This window comes from Trachemys scripta, chromosome 2 (genome assembly GCF_013100865.1).
Source record: "Trachemys scripta elegans isolate TJP31775 chromosome 2, CAS_Tse_1.0, whole genome shotgun sequence".
Classification (NCBI taxonomy): Eukaryota; Metazoa; Chordata; order Testudines; family Emydidae; genus Trachemys; species Trachemys scripta.
This window is the reverse complement of record NC_048299.1, coordinates 282,421,369-282,444,428: the sequence shown is the minus strand read 5'-3', so window position 1 is coordinate 282,444,428 and position 23,060 is coordinate 282,421,369. Positions and strand designations below refer to the sequence as shown.

The window sequence follows — 23,060 nt, the reverse complement described above, 5'->3', positions numbered from 1 at the left end:
GGGAAGGAGGAAGATGACTGGATGGCGGGAGGCCTAGGTGGTGTGGCCTTGGGGGAGAGTGGCCTTGGGGTTTGTACTGGCTCCTCACCCGAGGCGGTTGCCGGGACGTCCTGCACCGAGCCTGGTGCCGCAGATGCTGGGGGTACCGCCTGTGGTCTGTCTGATGCGGCAACCGAGGGCTGGCAGGAGTGGGGCACCAGCATGACAGGAACGTCCCATGTGTTCCAATACGGCCAATGGGACGGCCACTGGCTTTGGTGCCAGGTCGGCACCAATGCCACCGATGCACCTTCAGGAGCCCACTCATGCTGTCTGGATGAGGGACTGAACTGTGCCTCCGAGCCTGCGAAGTTGTCTCCCTGCGGTGACCAGGGCAGGGCTGTGGAGCCTTGAGTCTGATGGCGCATGGTTGCTGCCGGAGACTGGTGGTTGGACCGGTCTGACCGGTGCCGGGGGTAGGGGGAGTGGTGTCGCGTCGGGGAGCGCCCTCGAGGTCTCAGTGATGGTGACCGATGGTGGGACGAGGACTGGTACTGGGGTGATCGACGATGCCTGGACGAACCTCTGCGCGACGAGAGAGATCAAGAGCGCAGTGCCGGCGACTCGTAGCGACTAGCCAGAGACCTGGGCTGACATGGAGACCAAGAACGTGGTGACCTGTGGCTCTGTCTTGGCTCTGGAGCCCAGTGTCACTCATCTGATTTGTGTGAGGCCTTTCCGGTGGGCTTGCCCTCAAGGGGAGCCTTAGCCTGGTCCTTTGCTGCACGTGGCAGAGGCGCTGTGGACTCTCCTCGTGCCAGGCCCTCAGAGGGGGCTGGATGCCCCATTTGCTTAGGCCTTTCACCACTACCCAGAGTCGGTGGCGGGTCCTTTCTGGGGGAGGAACCCCCCGTGGCCGAACCCTTCAACAGGTCCGGAGTGGGCGTAAGGCCCGAACAGGGTCCTTTGCCCAGAGACCCCTGGTCGGGCTTGGCTGGTGCCATCTTCTTAGGCTTTTTCTTCGGCACCGGTGACAGTGATCGGTGTCGGGAGGACCCCAGTGCCGGAAGTGCGCTATGCACCGAAGTTGAAGCACTGGGTTCCAGTTTGGGCCATGCTGGCTCTGAAGCTGGATGCAGGGCAGCCGGCATCAGGAGGGCCCTGAGGCGGATGTCGTGCTCCTTCTGAGTCTGTGGACAAAAGTTTTGGAAGATACGACAGTGCTCCTTTATATGGGTTTCCCCGAGGCATTGCAAACAACTCTCATGCGGGTCTCACTACAGCAGTGCCTGATACTGCGCCATGAGCACGGCACTCCAGAGGGCTCCATAGCCGGCTCAGGCAAAAGTCTCCAATGGCCGGGCATGTGGGTGCGTGCACACCTACAATGGAATTGACATCAGCAAGCAGTCGAAGAACAATCAGTTGCACACATACAAAATGGGAAATGACTGACTAGGAAGGAGTACTGTGGAAAGGGATCTGTCTGTCATAGTGGATCACAAGCTAAATATAACTCAACAGTGTAACACTGTTGCAAAAAAAGCAAACATCATTCTGGGATGTGTTAGCAGGAATGTTGTAAGCAAGACACCAGGAGTAATTCTTCCGCTCTTCTCTGCACTGATTAGGCCTTAACTGGAGTATTGTATCCAGTTTTGGGTGACACATTTCAGGGAAGATGTGTACAAACTGGAGAAAGTCCAGAGAAGAGCAACAAAACTGATTAAAGGTCTAGAAAACATGACCTCTGAGAGAAGATTGAAAAATTTAGGTTTGTTTAGTCTGGAAAAGAGAAGACTGAGAGGGGACATGATAACAGTTTTCAAGTATGTAAAAGGTGGTTACAAGGAAGAGGGAGAAAAAAAAATTTTCTTAACCTCCGAGGCTAGGACAAGAAGCAAGGGGTTTAAATTGCAACTAGGGCGGTTTATGTTGGACATTAGGAAAAACTTCCTGTCAGGGTGGTTAAGCACTGGAATAAATTGCCTAGGGAGGTTGTGGAATCTCCATCATTGGAGGTTTTTAAGAGCAAGTTGGACAAACTCCTGTCAGGGATGGTCTAGATAATACTTAGTCCTGCCATGAGTGCCGGGGACTGGACTAGATGACCTACGAAGGTCCCTTCCAGTCCTTCGATTCTATGAATCAGCAGTGATTTCCCAACATCAGCACTTAAGTTTCTGTCCCTCTCTTTTCATCTGGCCCAGGTGTCTGAAAATGATTTGTGTCTGTGTGCAAAATGAAGACATTTAGAGACTACAGAGCAGTAACCATTTGAGAGTGGCCAAAATTGTAACTAAGGGATAACCTGAGTAACAGTATAGACCAAACCCTTAGCAGCTACCTTGAGCTCTGCTAATGCCAGTCTAGCTCTGGGGGATGAACGGTGAGACTCCTGGGCTTGAGATCTTTGCCTCCTGATAGCAGATTAAATACCGCTGTAATAAATGAGTGCTGGGAAACTACTCTTCATTTGCTGGCTCCCACCCCATCCTGGGCCAGGGTAACAAAGGTAATACCCCTGGGAGCTACTGTTACATCTTCCTTTTTGAAAATCAATGTGAATTAACCCTAATATCAGCCAAAACAGCCAATCCAGACAAACAGCTTGTTAATGACACACCCAGACTCCAAGGCTGGAGGCTGGGGAGATGACCTAACTCAGCATGGATGAGAGGATTATTCTCTGCTACAGATATCTGTCCATAACTGTTATCTCTGCGGCCCAATGGCTCTCTGACTACATGGCCACTGCTCAGTTTCTCTGCAGTGGTCTGTACAGCTGCTGGGGTGGATCTGCGACCTGGCGCCTGTGTTTGCTGTCCCTGATGTTTCGCTGTCAGTGACTGGCTGGGGGTGTGTTCCTTCTGTGAGCAGCATTCTGGGTGTCCTCTGAAAGCAGAGCTCTGGTGTCCTCTTTGGCTTTGTGGAGATGTCTCAAGTTCCTTGCATAGGACTGACCCTCAGGGTTTGCTGGTGTAGATATGTGGGCAGAGTTGGCATTGAGGTTTGTTGCATGGGTTGGTTCCTGAGTTAGAGTTGTTATGGTGCGGTGCGTGGTTGCTGGTGATAACAACTCTAACTCAGGAACCAACCCATGCAACAAACCTCGATGCCAACTCTGCCCACATATCTACACCAGCAACACCATCACTGGACCTAACCAGATCAGCTACAACATCACCGGCTCATTCACCTGCACGTCCACCAATGTTATATATGCCATCATATGCCAGCAATGCCCCTCTGCTATGTACATTGGCCAAACTGGACAGTCAGTACGCAAGAGGATAAATGGACACAAGTCAGATATCAGGAATGGCAATATACAAAAACCTGTAGGAGAACACTTCAACCTCCCTGGCCACACAATAGCAGATGTAAAGGTAGCCATCTTACAGCAAAAAAACTTCAGGACCAGACTCCAAAGAGAAACTGCTGAGCTCCAGTTCATTTGCAAATTTGACACCATCAGATCAGGATTAAACAAAGACTGTGAATGGCTATCCAACTACAGAAACAGTTTCTCCTCCCTTGGTGTTCACACCTCAACTGCTAGCAGAGCACCTCACCCTCCCTGATTGAACTAACCTCGTTATCTCCATACTGATTTATACCTGCCTCTTGAAATTTCCATTACTTGCATCTGAAGAAGTGAGGTTCTTACCCACGAAAGCTTATGCTCCCAGTACTTCTGTTAGTCTCAAAGGTGCCACAGGACCCTCTGTTGCTTTTTGCTAAAATGAGTAACTCATGAATTGCTCTTACAGCTCAGAGAGAGGTCACTACTCATGCCACACCACTGCATCCTGCATGGAAAGGGCTCTGAGGACTACTTTCCTGTCTCAATAATTGTGTTTCTGTGGTTCCATGTCAGGGGCTGAATGGTACCAGATCTCGCCTTAGCAGTAACTGCCTCAGCTAAAGAGTCTGGGGAGCAGAGGGTGGAAAGGTAAATTGGGAGTTCTGCTTGGCATAAAGTCTCTGGTTTTCCATGGAAGCTGCAGCTGCAACAACGGCTAGTTGTGCACAAACACCCAGTAGACTGTGAGGCTTCTTCTGTACTAGGCAACAGGAACTTTTCATTCCTAGTCAGCTGGAGAAGAAACTCCTGGGAAGCTTTGGCATCACTCATCACAATGGTCCTTTATGAATTATTCTTACTTAGAAGGGAGATCTTCAAGGGCACTAGTGAGGGAGACATGTTCTATTGACTACAGCTCAGTTTCTTGAAGATGCCCAAAGGCCACGAGCATGTCAGCTAGTTAGGCTTCCATTTAATCCCAGGGGACTCAGGGAGACTGCATCAGCAGCCCCGTTTGTCTCAGCTCCACCCATAGAAGGAGCTACAGAGACCCTTTGGCATGATTGCTAAGAGCAATGAATTAATGACCTGGTCTCTAGATGTCCCAGGAGGTGGGGTGGGATCCAGGCTGGGGAGCCAGATTCACATTCTTTCTGTGATGTACACCATGATTCTGACATGTTCCAAAGACATTTCACCCACAGTACACATCCCCACCCTGAGGGACCCTCTATTAGACCTCTAAGTCACATAACAGAGCTTCAGGTGAGGGCACGCCAACCAGAATCAGCCCCTGATTGCTTAGTTGGCAATTGCGTGAAGACAGGAATTCTGCATGCAGCTTATACCTGAATTTCGTAAACTGGTTTGGAAGAAGGAATAGCAGCAAATTCCCGGTAGTCAAACTTCTTTTCAGACATGGACTGGAAGGGACAGCAAGAGAGGAGAGAGAGAGAAAGAGAGAGAGTGAGCGAGGGATCAGCAGCAAGCAGAGGGTTGCAGCACACTGTGGAAAGGTTTATCAGGAGATCAGAGAAGAAGGAATGGTTTGGGTAAAGGCGATGGTGACACCTCTCATCTGTGAAAGGTGGCACCAGGACTCGCATGAACAATCGTCTATTGCAGCAAGTCATCTCTGGGATATAATCCTTCAGTGCGTGATCCAGTGGACCACGCTGTATATGCCCAGGATTTTAGGGCACTCCTGTCCTTTGCTGGCCCTGAGCGCATGAACTGGGGAAAATCCAGGTTCCACTGAAATCAATGGCAACTCCCATGGAATTCATTGGGGCCAGGATTTTAAACCTCCATATATTCCTAGTTCTACTATGTGACTGGGGGCAAGCCTCATCCCTTCTCTGTGCCTCAGTTTCCCTCTCCCCTTTGTCTTGTCTTTGTACACAGTGAGCTCTGACTCTCAGTGCGTGTGTACAGTGCCCAGCACTGATCTCAGCTGGGGTCACTTGAGGTAATGAAAAAAACAACCACAACAGCTGGGAGCAGGTATTGTGAGGCTTGTAGAAGGGGTGTCAGGCGTGAAAGGCTTGCTGAGGGTAAAATGCAGAGGCTGAGCTGAAGAAGCAGAGGGGATGGAAATGGAACATGTGGGAAAGGGAGGGTTCACAGACAAGTGAAATGGAAACCTAGGGAAATGAGACCAAATCTCAGCTCTCAGCAACAGGCATGGTTGAGCACACGGGGCCAGGCGGCTCACTCTCATGGCCCCATGTCTGGGATGAGACTGTGAGTGAGGATCCCACATCCCAGCCATACGGGTCATTCTCCCCTTCCTGGCTTGCGGTGGGTGGGTATCCCAGGTTTAGAGAGAAGACAGAGAGGGGGTGGCAGCAACTCCTACCAGCCTCCCTGGTGAAGTGACATTCCTGGGGCTGCAATCTGCAAAAGAAGAGGCAGAAGCACTGGTTAGTGAGGAATGTATTACGCACCCCTTCCCCCTTTGGCAGCATGCCTAAGCGCTATAAAGGGCTACGCCAAGCCTCCCAGCCACACGGTCATTTCTCTCTCCTGTTTCTCGGGCTATGGTGTTGAGTTTCCACTGCTTGGGTTCCCTGGAGAATAACATGGCAAAGGGGTGGGTCTCTGTCAGTATCATACAAGCCAGGACTATCCTGGCTGCAAGATTCCAGCCCAGCCCTAGATGCGCCCCCTCAGCCTAGAAGAAATGGGGAATTCACTCTCAGTGGGCCTGTGTCTGGGACATCTGGAAGAGTCCTGGCTAGCGCACAGATGTTGGCCTCTATCCCCAGTGATGTGGTGAACCCCACTCCCAGGATGCGTGGCATACAGTACCTTCTGGAAGGGTTGGGGAGGGGGTGGGAGCAGGTGAAGGCGATTCAGCCAGCTGTTCCAGTGTGCTGCGCTTCTTCCCCTCCTTGGACTTGGCAATCACCATCTGGGCTTTGAGGGCATCCTGCTCCAGAGACTTCATCCTGCCTCAGAGGAGGGGGAGAAAGTGGACATCAGCATCACTGAAGAGAATTACGAGTAATGCCTTCTTCTGTGCCTGGCAGCCAGCCCATGGCTCTGGGGCTGAATGTCGGAGGGCAGGGACGGAGCACTGGCTCCCATGTTCCCTCTGTGGAGAGGGTGAGGATATGTTGTGGCAGACAGAGAAAGTCAGTGTAGGAGAGAATTCAGAAAACAGCTGAATTTGCTATGATCAGCCATTAACCTCCTCCTGACACACAAACACACACACGTGTGAATCTGGGACAGACCTAGCCGAGCGCTGTACACCCAAGTGAGAAGCTGCAGGGCTCTCCAGAGGTGCCTGGGGATGTGATGGGGAACCATCCAGGCCAGGAGGAAGGAGGGGAATTGCAGGTATAAACCACAAGGATGTGAGGGTTATTTCAGGCACTCTGATCTCCCCCACACTCCATCAGTGCTGCTGCATCCTGCCCCTCTTCTGGCATTTGTGAAATTCAGAACTGACTATGGCAAGATGGGTTCTGCACTTGGCAGCGGAGGCTTCCCAAGCAGGAGACCTTCTCCCTCTGATTGTTTAGATAACTGCCATCAGCCTGCAGAACCAGGGGGCAATGGGCTCTATCACACTGCAGCAGGAGCGGGGTGTTTCTCCCCACTCCTAGAGCAGCAGCAGAGATGGCTGCAGTAGGAGGCAGGAATACAGAGAAGGATTGTGGAACATGCAACTGGAGGGGCAGGGGCTGTGCACACCTGGATTGACTTCCTGACCCAGGGGTTCTTGAGACGTGACTCTGCCCTGGGCTAGACACCTGAGCTGGCCTGGCCCCTGGTGCAGGTGCCCGCTGTCGGGACTGGTAGAGCTTCCTGGCCAGATCCTGCTCGTACTGTTTAATACTGTCTTCAAGAGTGGAGGATCTGAGGAGGAGGAGGAGGAGGAGGAGGAGAAGATAGTGGTGATGAACATCATAGCAGGCGACCACAGAGAGAGAAAGAAACAGACAGAGAGAAAAAACAGATTGGAATGTACCCTGGAGAGAGGAGGAGTGAAGGGCTGATGCAGGCATTGGCTAGGATCAGACCAGGCTCCCGTCTCTGAGCCTGGCTAGCACCAGCTGCTTGAGAAAGTGGGGCAGGAACCCCTGGTGTGCAAGTCAGGAATAACCTGCCCATGGGAATGGCCCTTCCCAGCCCCAGCAGTTAGATTCTGACTTCTGCTCTCGGATGGTATGCACTGGGTGGGAGGGACTAGACATGGCAGGAAGGACAGACATGGGGAGGGACTGACAAGGTGCTTACACAAGTGGGAGGTGGTTAGGCAAACAGGGTGAATACATACTGAGTGGGAGAGAGGGTGTCTGTGTGCACCTGTCAGAAAGGGAAGGGGGCCCAGGACAGTGAACAGGTGCCCAAGGGAGGGTTGTGTTTGCCATATGCTGGATGCATGTGTATCCAAAATGGCACAGGCACACATTGGGGAAAAGCGTGTTCATACGAGGGCATGTGTGTGCTTCAGAGCAGCGGAGGGGTTCACAAGATGTGTATCGCTCCCTTGTGGACACACTTCTCCCGCACTGGCGTATGCCCGTGACCTTTCAAACACACCCTTCCTAGACATGCGTGCCAATGTAGGTGTGTGTGGGTGTCCTGACAGGGGACACACGGCAGTGATTGGGGGGGGGAGGTCGAGCCTCACAGGGTACACAAGCGGAGGAGTCCAGGGATGCTCATGTCCCAACAGGGCCCAGGGACCAGCATGTGGGTATGGGTGTGCGTCCTAACAGGGCACTGATGGCAGAGGGCGTGGGGGAAGGCCCAGCAAGGTGGGTGGTGGTGGGGACACACACCAGAGAACTGGAAAGAAGCAGAAGACAGAAGATTAGACAGAAAGTGATACAATCTGCATTGTGCAATATAAGAAATACAGCGAGACTGAAGGGCAACCTAAACCTCCGTCTACCAAGCAGCTCATGGAGTTGTACATGGGGTCCCCTTGGAGGAGACCTGAGCCCTGGCCCCTGATCACTGATACACTGCACCTAGGACTGAACCAACTCTGGCAAACAGAGGAGACGTGGTTCTCCAGAAGTGCACCGCCTCTTGTGGTAGTAACAGAGGAACCTGCAGAGCTGAGGTGTCTGTGGTGGTGCCATATCATCTCATTTGGGGGGTGGGGGAGCTAAAATATGGTGAATTACAGGCTCTTTGTCAGTGCAGACACAGCCATGGAGAGGTAGCAAGCAGACAAGGACATACTCCACCTCAAGGGTCTTTAAACCAGAGCAAGCAGGGCCTTTAATTGGCAGCCAAATCCCCAAGAATGCTGTGGAACTGGAATGCTATGTAAAAGCTCCGGGGAAAGCTGAAGAAAGAATGTGGGAGTTTTCTGAGTCAGGAATCCTTTGGAAATTGTAATGATAATGGAGGTGTGCCAGAATTATTAATAGATTTTAAGACCAAAATGGACCATTAGATCTAGTCTGACCTCCAAAAAGGGCAAAGCAACTAGAAAAGGAATGTCTATACCGCCTGGCATCTGACTCGGGTTTGACCCAAGACCCCCTTCCATCCACACACAAATCAATCTGACTTGGGTTAGCGAGCAGTCAAGACCTAGGTCCTAACACCCTACTGGGGGATGGGTCACAGCCTAAGTCCCACTGTGATCTGGTCCCAAGCCCTGTCATTTAGCAGTATGAATGTAGCTCAAGCCGCAGACCCAAGTCAGAAGGTCTGTGTAGTGCAGTATGGACACATTAGCACAGCTAAAAGACCTGGGTGCCAGCAACTGTAAGTCCAGGTTTACAATGCTAATCACTAAGAAAAATAAGTTTGTTTACATTTGCAGGAAATAATGCTGTCTGCTTCTTGTTTACAATGTCACCTGAAAGTGAGAACAGGCATTCACATGGCACTTTTGTAGCTGGCGTTGCAAGATATTTACGTGCCAGATGCGCTAAAGATTCGTATGTCCCTTCATGCTTCAACCACTATTCCAGAGGACATGCATCCATGCTGATGATGAGTTCTGCTCTATAACTATCTAAAGCAGTGCGAACCAACGCATGTTCATTTTCATCATCTGAGTCAGATGCCACCAGCAGAAGGTTGATTTTCTCTTTTGATGGTTTGGGTTCTGTCACACTGGAGTGTTGCTCTTTTAAGATATCTGAAATCATGCTCTATACCTCGTCCCTCTCAGATTTTGGAAGGCACTTCAGATTCTTAAATCTTGAGTCGAGTGCTGTAGCTATCTTTAGAAATCTCACAATGATACCTTCTTCGCGTTTTGTCAAATCTGCAGTGAAAGTGTTCGAAATGAACAACATGCCCAGGATCATCATCTGAGACTGCTGTAACATGAAATATATGTCAGAATGCACGTAAAACAGAGCAGGAGATATACGGTTCTCCCCCAAGGAGTTGAGTCACAAATTTAATTAATGCATTATTTTTTTTACAAGCGTCATCAGCATGGAAGCATGTCCTCTGGAATGGTGACTGAAGCATGAAGGGACATACGAATGTTTAGCATCTCTGGCACATAAATATCTTGCAGTGCTAGCTACAAAAGTGCCATGCAAACGCCTGTTCTCACTCTCAGGTGACACTGTAAATAAGAAGCAGGCAGCATTATCTCCTGTAAATGTAAACAAACTTATTTGACTTAGCAATTGAGTCTGAAAAGGCTGAACAAGAAGTAGGACTGAGTGGATTTATAGGCTCTAAAGTTTTACATTGTTTTGTTTCTGAATGCAGTTATGTAACAAAAAAAAATCTACATTTGTAAATTGCACTTTCACAATAAAGAGATCGCACTACAGTACTTGTATGAGATGAACTGAAAAATACATTCCTTATTGATAAATACATTTCCTCTTTTGATAAAGGAGGATATTGATATAATAGGCATCACAGAAACCTGGTGGACTGAGAGCAATCAATGGGACACAATCATTCCGGGGTACAAAATATATTGGAAGGACAGAACAGGTCGTGTGGGGGGGAGTGGCACTATATGTGAAAGAAAATGTAGAATCAAATGAAAAAAAAATCTTAAGTGAATCCACATGTTCCATAGAGTCTCTATGGATAGAAATTTCATGCTCTAATAAGAATATAACATTAGGGATCTATTATCGACCACCTGACCAGGACAGTGATAGTGATGATGAAATGCTAAGGGAAATTAGAGAGGCTATCAAAATTAAGAACTCAATAATAGTGGGGGATTTCAATTATCCCCATATTGACTGGGAACATTTCACTTCAGGACGAAATGCAGAGATAAAATTTCTCGATACTTTAAATGACTGCTTCATGGAGCAGCTGGTACGGGAACCCACAAGGGGAGAGGTAATTATAACAGGACCACTTGGAAATAGTGACCATAATACAATAGCATTCAACATCCCTGTGGTGGGAAGAACATCTCAACAGCCCAACACTGTGGCATTTAATTTCAAAAGGGGGAACTATGCAAAAATGAGGGGGTTACTTAAACAGAAGTTAAAAAGTACAGTGACTAAAGTGAAATCCCTGCAAGCTGCATGGGCGCTTTTTAAAGACACCATAATAGAGGCCCAACTTCAATGTATACCCCAAATTAAGAAACACAGTAAAAGAACTAAAAAAGAGCCACCGTGGCTTAACAACCATGTAAAAGAAGCAGTGAGAGATAAAAAGACTTCCTTTAAAAAGTGGAAGTCAAATCCTAGTGAGGCAAATAGAAAGGAGCATAAACGCTGCCAAATTAGGTGCAAGAATGTAATAAGAAAAGCCAAAGAGGAGTTTGAAGAACGGCTAGCCAAAAACTCCAAAGGTAATGACAAAATATTTTTTAAGTACATCAGAAGCAGGAAGCCTGCTAAACCATCAGTGGGGCCTCTTAATGATTGAGATACAAAAGGAGCGCTTAAAGACGATAAAGTCATTGCGGAGAAACTAAATGGATTCTTTGCTTCAGTCTTCATAGCTGAGGATGTTAGGGAGATTCCCAAACCTGAGCCGGCTTTTGTAGGTGACAAATCTGAGGAACTGTCACAGATTGAAGTGTCACTAGAGCAGGTTTTGGAATTAATTGATAAACTTAACATTAACAAGTCACCGGGACCAGATGGCATTCACCCAAGAATTCTGAAAGAACTCAAATGTGAAGTTGCGGAACTGTTAACTAAGGTTTGTAACCTGTCCTTTAAATCGGCTTCTGTACCCAATGACTGGAAGTTAGCTAATGTAACACCAATATTTAAAAAGGGCTCTAGAAGTGATCCCGGCAATTACAGACTGGTAAGTCTAACGTTGGTACCAGGCAAATTAGTCGAAACAATAGTTAAGAATAAAATTGTCAGACGCACAGAAAAACAAACTGTTGAGCAATAGTCAACATGGTTTCTGTAAAGGGAAATCGTGTCTTACTAATCTATTAGAGTTCTTTGAAGGGGTCAACAAACATGTGGACAAGGGGGATCCAGTGGACATAGTGTACTTAGATTTCCAGAAAGCCTTTGACAAGGTCCCTCACCAAAGGCTCTTATGTAAATTAAGCTGTCATGGGATAAAAGAGAAGGTCCTTTCATGGACTGAGAACTGGTTAAAAGACAGGGAACAAAGGGTAGGAATTAATGGTAAATTCTCAGAATGGAGAGGGGTAACAAGTGGTGTCCCCCAAGGGTCAGTCCTAGGACCAACCCTATTCAACTTATTCATAAATGATCTGGAGAAAGGGGTAAACAGTGAGGTGGCAAAGTTTGCAGATGATACTAAACTGCTCAAGATAGTTAAGACCAAAGCAGACTGTGACTAATTTCAAAAAGATCTCACAAAACTAAGTGATTGGGCAACAAAATGGCAGATGAAATTTAATGTGTATAAATGTAAAGTAATGCATATTGGAAAAAATAACCCCAACTATACATAAAATATGATGGGGGTTAATTTAGCTACAACAAGTCAGGAAAAAGATCTTGAAGTCATCGTGGATAGTTCTCTGAAGATGTCCATGCAGTGTGCAGAGGCGGTCAAAAAAGCAAACAGGATGTTAGGAATCATTAAAAAGGGGATAGAGAATAAGACTGAGAATATATTATTGCCCTTATATAAATCGATGGTACACCCACATCTCGAATACTGCGTACAGATGTGGTCTCCTCATCTCAAAAAAGATATACTGGCACTAGAAAAGGTTCAGAAAATAGCAACTAAAATGATTAGGGGTTTGGAACGGGTCCCATATGAGGAGAGATTAAAGAGGCTAGGACTCTTCAGCTTGGAAAAGAGGAGACTAAGGGGGGATATGATAGAGGTATATAAAATTATGAGTGATGTGGAGAAAGTGGATAAGGAAAAGTTATTTACTTATTCCCATAATACAAGAACTAGGGTTCACCAAATGAAATTAATAGGCAGCAGGTTTAAAACAAATACAAGGAAGTTCTTCTTCATGCAGCGCACAGTCAACTTGTGGAACTCCTTACCTGAGGAGGTTGTGAAGGCTAGGACTATAACAGCGTTTAAAAGAGAACTGGATAAATTCATGGTGGTTAAGTCCATTAATGGCTATTAGCCAGGACGGGTAAGGAATGGTGTCCCTAGCCTCTGTTTGTCAGAGGACAGAGATGGATGGCAGGAGAGAGATCACTTGATCATTGCCTGTTAGGTCCACTCCCTCTGGGGCACCTGGCACTGGCCACTGTCGGTAGACAGGATACTGGGCTAGATGGACCTTTGGTCTGACCCGGTATGGCCGTTCTTATGTTCTTTGGTTCATCATTTTTACAGTGCAAATATTTGTAATAAAAAATAGTAATATAAAGTGAGCACTGTACACTTTGTATTCTGTGATGTAATCAAAATCAATATATTTGAAAATGTATAAGAACATCCAAAAATATTTAATAAATTTCAACTGGTAATCTCTTGTTTAACAGTGCGATTAAAACTGCGATTAGTAGGGATTAATTTTTTAAATTGCGATTAATTTTTTTTTAGTTAACCGCATGAGTTAACTACTATTAATCAACAGCCCTAATCTAAACCAACCCAGTGCTGTGTTTAATATAAAGTGAATGTTAACTCCAATGTGGCAAGCTGCTAGGTATTGTATCTTTAAAGGAACAAATGAATCTTAATGTCTCTCCGAATGATCCAGGAGAGGGCTGGACTTTGCAGAGCACACAGTTTGGGGAAAATTCAAGACTGGGAGCTGCTGATATTATCTTGCCAAGTATATGCAAGGCTGGTGGAGCCAGAGTGTGGCAGTGGTGTAACAAGCAAGCTGCTGGAATCAGAATTGTTGCGTCAGGGCGTCTTAACACACAGACACTCAGTGCAGACTTGTCTGCTGGCTGGGAACGTTCAGACAAGAGAACCACATCAGCACGGCATTTTGAGGGCAGGCGGTGACGCAACCCTTCACTGGTCTGGATTGCACCCTAGCATGTACCACAAGGGAACTGAGAAAAATGTCAGCAGATTCAAAGGGCAGAAGTGGGATTGTAGGACTGACAAGAAAGAAGTCAGCCCTTGTCAGATGGAACCTCACAAGACATGCCCTGAAATGCAAAAGCTCTGACAGAAAGAAGTGGTCTAACAAGCAGTAGTGAAGACAAAGTCCACAAACAAGTCCTTGCCTCTGCACTGAAGAGGGATGAAGAGCATGTTATAGCCCTTACCAACCATGTCATCAACACTATGACAAACCCACTTGACCCTGAATCCCATCCAGAGGTGCCTATCAACATATCTACTGTAACATCAGATGTACAAGAGTCTCTACAGAAAATACCAGATGTTCGTGAAGAATGAATGGAGAGATTTGAGAGAGGTGCACTTGAATCTGATGGGGCATGTAGCTTCTTCAGCCCAGTCAAGAAATCTGGCATCAAAACATTTGCTGCCATGGCCAAGAAGACCAAATTTGAGTCTGGCAAGGAAGGGGCAATCACACAGGAATCAGTTCAGAAACTTTTCCCCACAGAGCTCTGTCCTCCTTGTAACAACCTTTTATGTGCTTGAAAACAGTTATCATGTCCCCTCTCAGTCTTCTCTTTTCCAGACTAAACAAACCCAATTTTTTTCAATCTTCCCTCATAGGCCATGTTTTCTAGACCTTTAATCATTTTTGTTGCTCTTCTCTGGACTTTCTCCAATTTGTCCAATCTTTCCTGAAATGTGGCGCCCAGAACTGGACACAATACTCCAGCTGAGGCCTAATCAGCACAAAGTAGAGCGGAAGAATTACTTCTCGTGTCTTGCTTACAACACTCCTGCTACTACATCTCAGAATGATGTTCGCTATTTTTGCAACAGTGTTACACTGTTGACTTCTATTTAGTTTGTGGTCCACTATGACCCCCAGATCCCTTTCCGCAGTATTCCTTCTCAGGCAGACATTTCCAATTTTGTATGTGTGCAATTGATTGTTCCTTCCTAAATGGAGCACTTTGCATTTGTACTTATTGAATTTCATCCTATTTACTTCAGACCATTTCTCCAGGTTGTCCAGATCATTTTGAATTTTAATCCTATCCTCCAAAGCACTTGCAACCCCTCCCAGCTTGGTATCGTCTGCAAACTTATAAGTGTATTCTCTATGTCATTATCTAAAGCATTGATGAAGATATTGAACAGAACCGGACTCAGAACTGATCCCTGTGGGAGCCCACTTGTTATGCCCTTCCAGCATGACCGTGAACCACTGATAACTACTCTCTGGGAACAGTTTTCCAACCAGTTTTACACCCACCTTATAGTATCTCAGTCTAGGTTGCATTTCTGTAGTTTGTTTATGAGAGGGTCTTGCGAGACAGCATCAAAGGCTTTACTAAGGTCAAGAAGCCCAAGACTTCTACAGTACTCAGGAAAAAGCGGACACAAGGATGCCTCTGCATGTTGTATGTGCCAATATAGATTTTGGGTCTCTTGGTATAAAAAAACCCATAGTAATTAGGTCACTTGATACAGATGATTTGGTCCTTGCTGTTCACTACTTTCCAAAAATGGAACACATAGATAACATGTGGATTGAAACAGGCACCATTGCCTGCACAATTGACAAGTGTCACTCTATACCTGTGCAGACAATTTGTGACGCACTCATTCCTCACTTCTGCAACATACTTCCTGTTGTACATGGATGTGACTCTTTGTCATCCCTATTTGATACCGGGAAAAAAAATCTGCGTTTAATGTTGTCAAAACAAAGGGAGCTTACCACTTCAGAGATCTTGCCAAATTAGGAGAGAGTGACCAACAAGCCACAATTTCTGCAGCAAGGAAGTTGGTAGCAGTGCTGTATGACCAGAGCAACAAAGAAAAGGAGACCCACAAAGACCTCAATTGTTTGTGCCTCAATCTAGCCAGCAAAAAGGACAAGTCACTGGCCAAACTCCCACCATGTGAGAATAGTTTTGAAGAGTGTGTCAAAAGAGCATCTTGGCAAACAAAGTTATGGATGTCTTAACACATAGGTAAGTCAGATGTTGGATCTTTATTGCAACATGGATGAAAAAATACAGATGATAAACTACTTCCTGTATTCTTCAAAGGCCCAATGGCATCTGAGCTTCTACAAAATCTTGTGTGTGCCTGTGCCAGTAGTGGTTGCTGCACAAGCAACTCTGTCTGTAGTAAGAACACTCTTCCCGGCACAGAACTGTGTCCATGCTGAGGCAGTGAAGACTGTGATAATTCACGCACTCTTGACAGAGATCATAATGATGAACAAGATGATGATAATGGTGTTGACTAGAAATGTCACCAGCTTTTACATTTCAGTTATACCTGTATAAATTTATTATTACATTTTATTTTACCTTTTAGATTGTTGTTGCAATACTTTGAGGTCACAAAGAAATCTAATTGTATTTCTTGAAATAATACAGAGTCATTAACAGAAATGAATGCAAATATTTCAAAGTGGTCATTTTAACGTGTTGAGGGTATCATTGTTTATCCCCGTTTTCTATGGTAATGGTACCAGTTGACAGTTCCACATCATACCTCACCATTAAGTAGCCATCATAAGCTTTCAATAATGTATAACGTGTGTGTATGTAGAGATGGTACATTAAGCTGACCAAATCAGTGCTGTGTGCTGCTTGCCTATAGTGTGTTTCCCGCTCTACTGGGGAATAGAAGGAAGTTCATTGTGATAATGCAGAGTCTTGAAATATGCTATGTGATTGTTTGAGTACAGGAGAAATGTCCCATAACGTGGCATATCCTTGCTTTTAAAGGCTTGAGTTGGGGAATTTCACAGTTATCCAACCTTAATCCCTTTAAAACAGAGCTTTTGTATATATATTTAATAAGAACATAAGAATGACCATACTGGGTCAGACCAAAGGTCCATCTAGCCCAGTATCTGTCTTCCAACAGTGGCCAGTGCCAGGTACCCCAGAGGGAATGAACAGAACAGGTAATCATCAAATGATCCTTCCCCCGTCACCCATTCCCAGCTTCTGGCAAACAGAGGCTAGGGACACCATCCCTGCCCATCCTGGCTAATAGCCATAGATGGACCTATCCTCCATGAATGTATCTAGTTTTTTTTTTAACCCAGTATAGTCATGACCTTCACAACATCCTCTGTCAAGGAGTTCCACAGATTGACTGTGTGCTATGTAAAGAAATACTGCCTTTTGTTTGTTTTAAACCTGCTGCCTATTAATTTCATTTGGTGACCCCTAGTTCTTGTGTTATGAGAAGGGGTAAATAACATTTCATATTTACTTTCTCCACATCAGTCATGATTTCATAGACCTCAATCAGATCCCCACTTAGTTGTCTTTTTTCCAGACTGCAAAGTCCCAGTCTTTAATCTTTCCTCATATGGAAGCTGTTCCATACCCCTACTCATTTTTGTTCCCCTTTTCTGAACTTTTTCCCATTCCAGTATATTTTTTTTGAGTTGGGGCAACCACATCTGCACACAGTATTCAAGATGTGGGCGTACCATGGATTTATATAGGAGCAATATGATATTCTCTGTCTTATTATCTATCCCTTTCTTGATGATTCCCAATATTCTGTTAGCTTTTTTGACTGCCGCTGCACACTGAGTGGATGTTTTCAGAGAACTATACACAATGATTCCAAGATCTCTTTCTTGAGTGGTAACAGCTAATTTAGACCCAACTGTTTTATATGTATAGTTGAGATTATGTTTTCCAATGTACATTATATTGCATTTATTAAAATTGAATTTAATCTGCCATTTTGTTGCCCAGTCACACAGTTTTGTGAGATCCCTTTGTAACTCTTTGCAGTCTGCTTTGGATTTAACTATCTTGAGTAGTTTTGTATCATCTGCAAAGTTTGCCACCTCATTGTTTACCCCTTTTTCCAGATTGTATATGAATATGTTGAACAGCACCGGTCTCAGTAGACCCCTGGGGGACACCACTATTTACCTCTCTCCATTCTGAAAACTGACCATTTATTCGTAACCTTTATTTCCTATCTTTTAACCAGTAACTGATCCCTAAGAGGACCTTCCCTCTTATCCCATGACAGCTTATTTTTCTTAAGAGCCTTTGATGAGGTATCTTGTCAAAGGCTTTCTGAAAATCTAAGTACACTATATCCACTGGATCACCCTTGTCCACATGCTTGTTGACCCGCTCAAAGAATTGTAGTAGACTGGTGAGGCATGATTTCCCTTTACAAAAAACTATGTTGACTCTTCCCCAACAAATTATGTTCATCTATGTGTCTGACAATTTTGTTCCTTACTGTAGTTTCTAACAATTTGCCCATAATTGACATTAGGCTTACTAGCCTGTAATTGCCAGGATCGCGTCTGGAGCCCTTTTTAAAAATTGGCATCACATTAGATATCCTTCACTCATTTGGTACAGAAGCTGATTTAAATGATAGGTTACAGACTACAGTTAGTAGTTCTGCAATTTCACATTTGAGTTCCTTCAGAACGCTTGGATGAATACCACCTGGTCTTGGTGACTTATTACTGTTTAGTTTATCAATTTGTTCCAAAACCTCCTCTAATGACACCTCAATCTGGGACAGTTCCTCAGATTTGTCACCTAAAAAGAATGGCTCAGGTTTGGAAATCTTCCTCAGATCCTCAGCTATGAAGACTGATGCACAGAATTCATTTAGTTTCTCTGCAATGGCTTTATCGTCCTTGAGTGCTTCTTTAACATCTCAATCATCCAGTGGTCCCTATATGGTAAGTATTGGAGGTGGCACAGAAGAGGGGAAAGGATGACACCCCCACATACAACTTTCCCCTTCTGGTATGTGGAGATATGCACAGAAAGCAGATGTTTGAAGTGGGGGGTGAGGAGACACCAAGCTGGGGGGAGGGCAGGGGAACTGTGTGGGAGAGCAGATCTGTCTCTGCCACCCCTCACACCAGCACAATGGCCACAGCGCCTCCGAGCAAAGGAGACCCTGGTAAAGCTACAGAGGTTGCAGAGATTCCATAGTGGGGAACCTCAGATGCTGTTCCTTTTGATTATGGAACGTATAGAGCCCTCATTGCCATAGGATCTGAACAGCTCACAATGTGATTAACGTGTTTCTCCTCACAACACACTGTGTCCCCATTTTACACATGGGGAATGGAGGCACAAATATACCAAGTGATTTGCTCAAGGTCACACAGGAAATCAGTGGTGGAGCAGGGAATTCAACCTGGGTCTCTGGAGTCAAGCCCCAAACCAATGGACCATCCTTTGTCTCCTGAGCTGGGTTCATGGCATAGACTAGCTCTTCCCAGTTTTCTAACCAGAGTGCAGGGGCAGCCATCATCCCTGCAGGCCTCCTGGTGTCAGTCCCATTGGAAACAATGGGATATGGAGGCAATCTTAAGTAGTGGCAGGTTCACTGCCACACACCATGACTTTAGTGAAGAGGCAGCCATCTTCCCTAAGGGCACTCTTTGGCTTCATTGCCCTGTAAGTTATGGGAAATGATGGTCATTTTGAATAAGGCCAAATTGTGAACTTTAAGGGCAAAACTTAGACATGAAGATTGTTAGTAACTTTGCTTAATAACCACCTAGTTTCTTCAAATGTACATTTAAAATTATCTTTTCAGTTTGTTAGCTAGAAGGTGCCCCAAAAAATGAGAGAAATTTTTCTTAACGGACTAATTTTTAATTAATTTACACTTCAACTGTTACCTGAAAAATTCTCAGAAAATTTCATTCCTTTTCAGATTATGTGCTGTAAATTTGGGGAAGATACACTGTTCTCTCCATGAAAAACAATGAGGGAAAATCCCTGTTTCAAGTGGAAAAACAGAACCCATCTTTAATGACAGCAGTGCTCTGTGTCATGTGCCATACAAGTGAAAACCCCTGACATCATGCGTAAAGGAGCAGAATGGCCAGAAGGGAGCTAGGAGAGTGAAGAGCCATTTACAGCAGAATGTACAATGTGACACGGCAGCAGAATGAGACCAATGCTACTTGGGACTGCTCTACAGAGGCATGAAATGAAAAGCAGAGATGAAATGGAAAGACAGTCCTTAGTAATACACTGACTAAAATGCCATGCCTATATCTGGGTATCTCACATTAAACAGTGAAGAAACTTCAGAGAGAAGCAACAGTTCTCCGGTAGCCAGAGGGCCAGATTTATAGGGAGTGATTATTCAGAATGCCACAATTTGCGGAGAAATTAAGGAAGTGCTATGGAAGAACGTCCTGGCTGGAAGAGGGATCTGGCTGGAGAATCATCCCCTCACAGAGGAAGGAATGGGAACCCTGTTGCTGAGGCATCATCTCCCCAGGGAAAGGGGGATGAGCCCCGGTTCGGTGAACATTGGTTCAATCCGGTTTTAAATAACTATAAAACGTACAATAATATTACGTGACCTTTCTAATAATACGGGTCTCTCAGCTTTCCAGCCTCAAACAAATGCACTGGCTCCAGCATCTTCCATCCAAGGCTCTCGAAGACTTTACAAACATTAACTCATTCACATTCATAGCCTCCATGGGAGGAAGAAGAGTAGCATTATCCCCAGCATACACAGAAACATAGGAATTGCCAGACTGGATCAGACCCAAAGTCCATCTAGTCCAGTATCCTGTCTCCAGCAGTGGTCAGCACCAGATGCTTCAGAGGAATGGGCAAGAAACCTTGCAGTAACAGTTGTGGGATAATCTATCCCCATGAAGATCACATTCGAACTCCTAATAGAGACTGTCTTAAATCCTGAAGCAGGAGGTTTTATCTCGTTTCCAAAATGTTTGCTTGCATTCATTGTTATAACTTTGGATATGTTTGTTATCCATATAAGTGTTCAATCCCTATTTGAACTTTGCTAAGTTCTTGGCCTCAATGACATCTTGTGGTAATGAGTTCCACAGTGTAATTGCAAATTATGTATGTAGAAAGGAATTTCCTTTTATCAGTTTTGCATTTGCCACCTTTTAAGTTTCACTGCATGTCTCTTTGTTCTGATACTACGAAACAGGTGGAAAAAACAGGAGCAAAGAGAGGGAAGGGAATTGTGCACGGGTCATATGAACATCAGTGCCTGAGCTGAAGTCAATACAATGAGACTTTATTGTCATGAAGACCTACACAAGTGTTGCTAAAGTGTAAAGAAGAGACAAACCCCTCAAGTTCCTGTCAGAGGTAGACAGGATCGGATAGGCAGTTTGGCCTATGCACTGTGTTCTGGCCACTACAGTCTCCCTTACTCCTGGTCCCTAAACATTCCCTCTCTCTGATGCTACAGATTCAATGCCATGACATCAGACCCTGCTAGTAAAGAGACTCACCGTGCTGCCCTCCACATGGCTCGTTTCTCTGCCTCCAGGGCCCGGCGCTCAGCTGGAGACAGCTCCTTCTCCTGGGTACTTAGGAACTCAGGGCTCTGCATCCGCAATCGCTCCTGATGCCGTCGTTCAGCTTTGGCCGTTCGCACAGGTGCCCCTGCCTCACCCCCTCCTGGGTAAACTGGGATCAGTCTGCAAAGAGAGGCCAGGAATAACAAGGGGCTTGGCCCAATCCACCCTCAAGTCCCCAGACTTCCTGCTTTCCCTCCTCAAAGTCGAGGTCCCACCTTGTACCCTTCCCAAAGCTCTGAGTCCCCCACAGATCTCCTCAAAGGAAGGGCCCCACCGCATCCCATGACCAACCCCCCAGGCTCCTGGCTCCCACTAAGTACCCAACCTGTGCCCCCCACGCCCTGTACCTGACCTGTGCCCCCCACACCCATCCCTCCCCAAAGACAGGTCCCTGCTTCATCTCCCCCACCTCCCCGAAGCCTGCCTGTTACCCCATTCCCTGCTGAAAGGCTGAGGGGTCTGGCCCACTGTATGGCAGTCTGTGGGCAGCAGGCAGGGAAGGGCTTGGGCTGTTGCAGTGCAGTGTCGCTCCTCCCCCTCCCGAGTCCCTTCTTACCCAGACATAGAGTTAGGCCTCGGCTCGGGCTTGAATCCTTCTTCTAGTGAGTTTCTCTGGGAGCTGCTGTGCTCATCTGTCTCAGAGATCCTGGCAGCAACACAGACATGTCAGCCAAGCGTGCTGGAGGCATGCATACCCTGGAGGGTTCAGAGCACAGATCCCCCTTCCCATGGACTTGAGCCATAGGAAGCAGACACTGCAACTCAGCTCAGTGATGTGGCCCCTGATGCATTTGCCTGACCGCTTTGGCATCATGCACATAGAGCTTAACCCTCCAGTCCCATCTGCCCAGGGGAGGAAGCCTTCAAGGGCATGTGAGCAGGGATCAGTAGGAATGAATCACCTGGTAACCAGGTCAATTGGTGAAACTGGAACTCACAGAACATGGGAAGAGCCTCCCAGGTCCTACGGCAGAACCTCAAGAGACTGGGAGAGGGCTGACAGGTACACATCCTTTTCACTCTGCCTGGTCTTTGCAAACACTTGGAAGGTGGTAAGGTGACAGGGAACAGCCAGCATGGATTTGTGAAGAACAAATCATGTCAAACCAATCTGATAGCTTTCTTTGATAGGATAATGAGCCTTGTGGATAAGGGTGAAGCTGTGGATGTGGTATACCTAGACTTTAGTAAGGCATTTGATACAGTCTCGCATGATATTCTTATCGATAAACTAGGCAAATACAATTTAGATGGGGCTACTATAAGGTGGGTGCATAACTGGCTGGATAACCGTACTCAGAGAGTTGTTATTAATGGTTCCCAATCCTGCTGGAAAGGCATAACGAGTGGGGTACCGCAGGGGTCTGTTTTGGAACCGGCGCTGTTCAATATCTTCATCAACGACTTAGATATTGGCATAGAAAGTACGCTTATTAAGTTTGCGGATGATACCAAACTGGGAGGGATTGCAACTGCTTTGGAGGACAGGGTCATAATTCAAAATGATCTGGACAAATTGGAGAAATGGTCTGAGTTAAACAGGATGAAGTTTAACAAAGACAAATGCAAAGTGCTCCACTTAGGAAGGAAAAATCAATTTCACACATACAGAATGGGAAAAGACTGTCTAGGAAGGAGTACGGCAGAAAGGGATCTAGGGGTTATAGTGGACCACAAGCTAAATATGAGTCAACAGTGTGATGCTGTTGCAAAAAAAGCAAACATGATTCTGGGATGTATTAACAGGTGTGTTGTGAGCAAGACACGAGAAGTCATTCTTCCGCTCTACTCTGCTCTGGTTAGGCCTCAGCTGGAGTATTGTGTCCAGTTCTGGGCACCGCATTTTAAAAAAGATGTGGAGAAATTGGAAAGGGCCCAGAGAAGAGCAACAAGAATGTTTAAAGGTCTTGAGAACATGACCTATGAAGGAAGGCTGAAAGAATTGGGTTTGTTTAGTTTGGAAAAGAGAAGACTGAGAGGGGACATGATAGCAGT

At 46.0% G+C, this 23,060-nt stretch overlaps 2 protein-coding genes across 2 annotated transcripts in view; one reads left to right on the top strand and one right to left on the bottom strand.

The window, feature by feature from the left end:
- The window catches only part of IQANK1 (IQ motif and ankyrin repeat containing 1), a 173,937-nt gene extending 152,919 nt beyond the window's left edge, over positions 1-21,018 (top strand). Inside the window, exon 15 of the mRNA XM_034763813.1 lies at positions 19,421-21,018. Within this exon, the coding sequence (XP_034619704.1) occupies positions 19,421-19,475 (55 nt within the window). The 3' untranslated portion in view covers positions 19,476-21,018. The remainder of the gene's footprint in view (positions 1-19,420) is intronic.
- The window catches only part of SCRIB (scribble planar cell polarity protein), a gene marked incomplete in the record, with an annotated part of 213,321 nt that overhangs the window by 18,039 nt on the left and 172,222 nt on the right, over positions 1-23,060 (bottom strand). Inside the window, 6 exon segments of the mRNA XM_034763808.1 lie at positions 4,636-4,710; positions 5,646-5,683; positions 6,098-6,237; positions 6,989-7,153; positions 20,997-21,185; positions 21,622-21,711. Coding sequence (XP_034619699.1) covers positions 4,636-4,710; positions 5,646-5,683; positions 6,098-6,237; positions 6,989-7,153; positions 20,997-21,185; positions 21,622-21,711 — 697 coding nt within the window.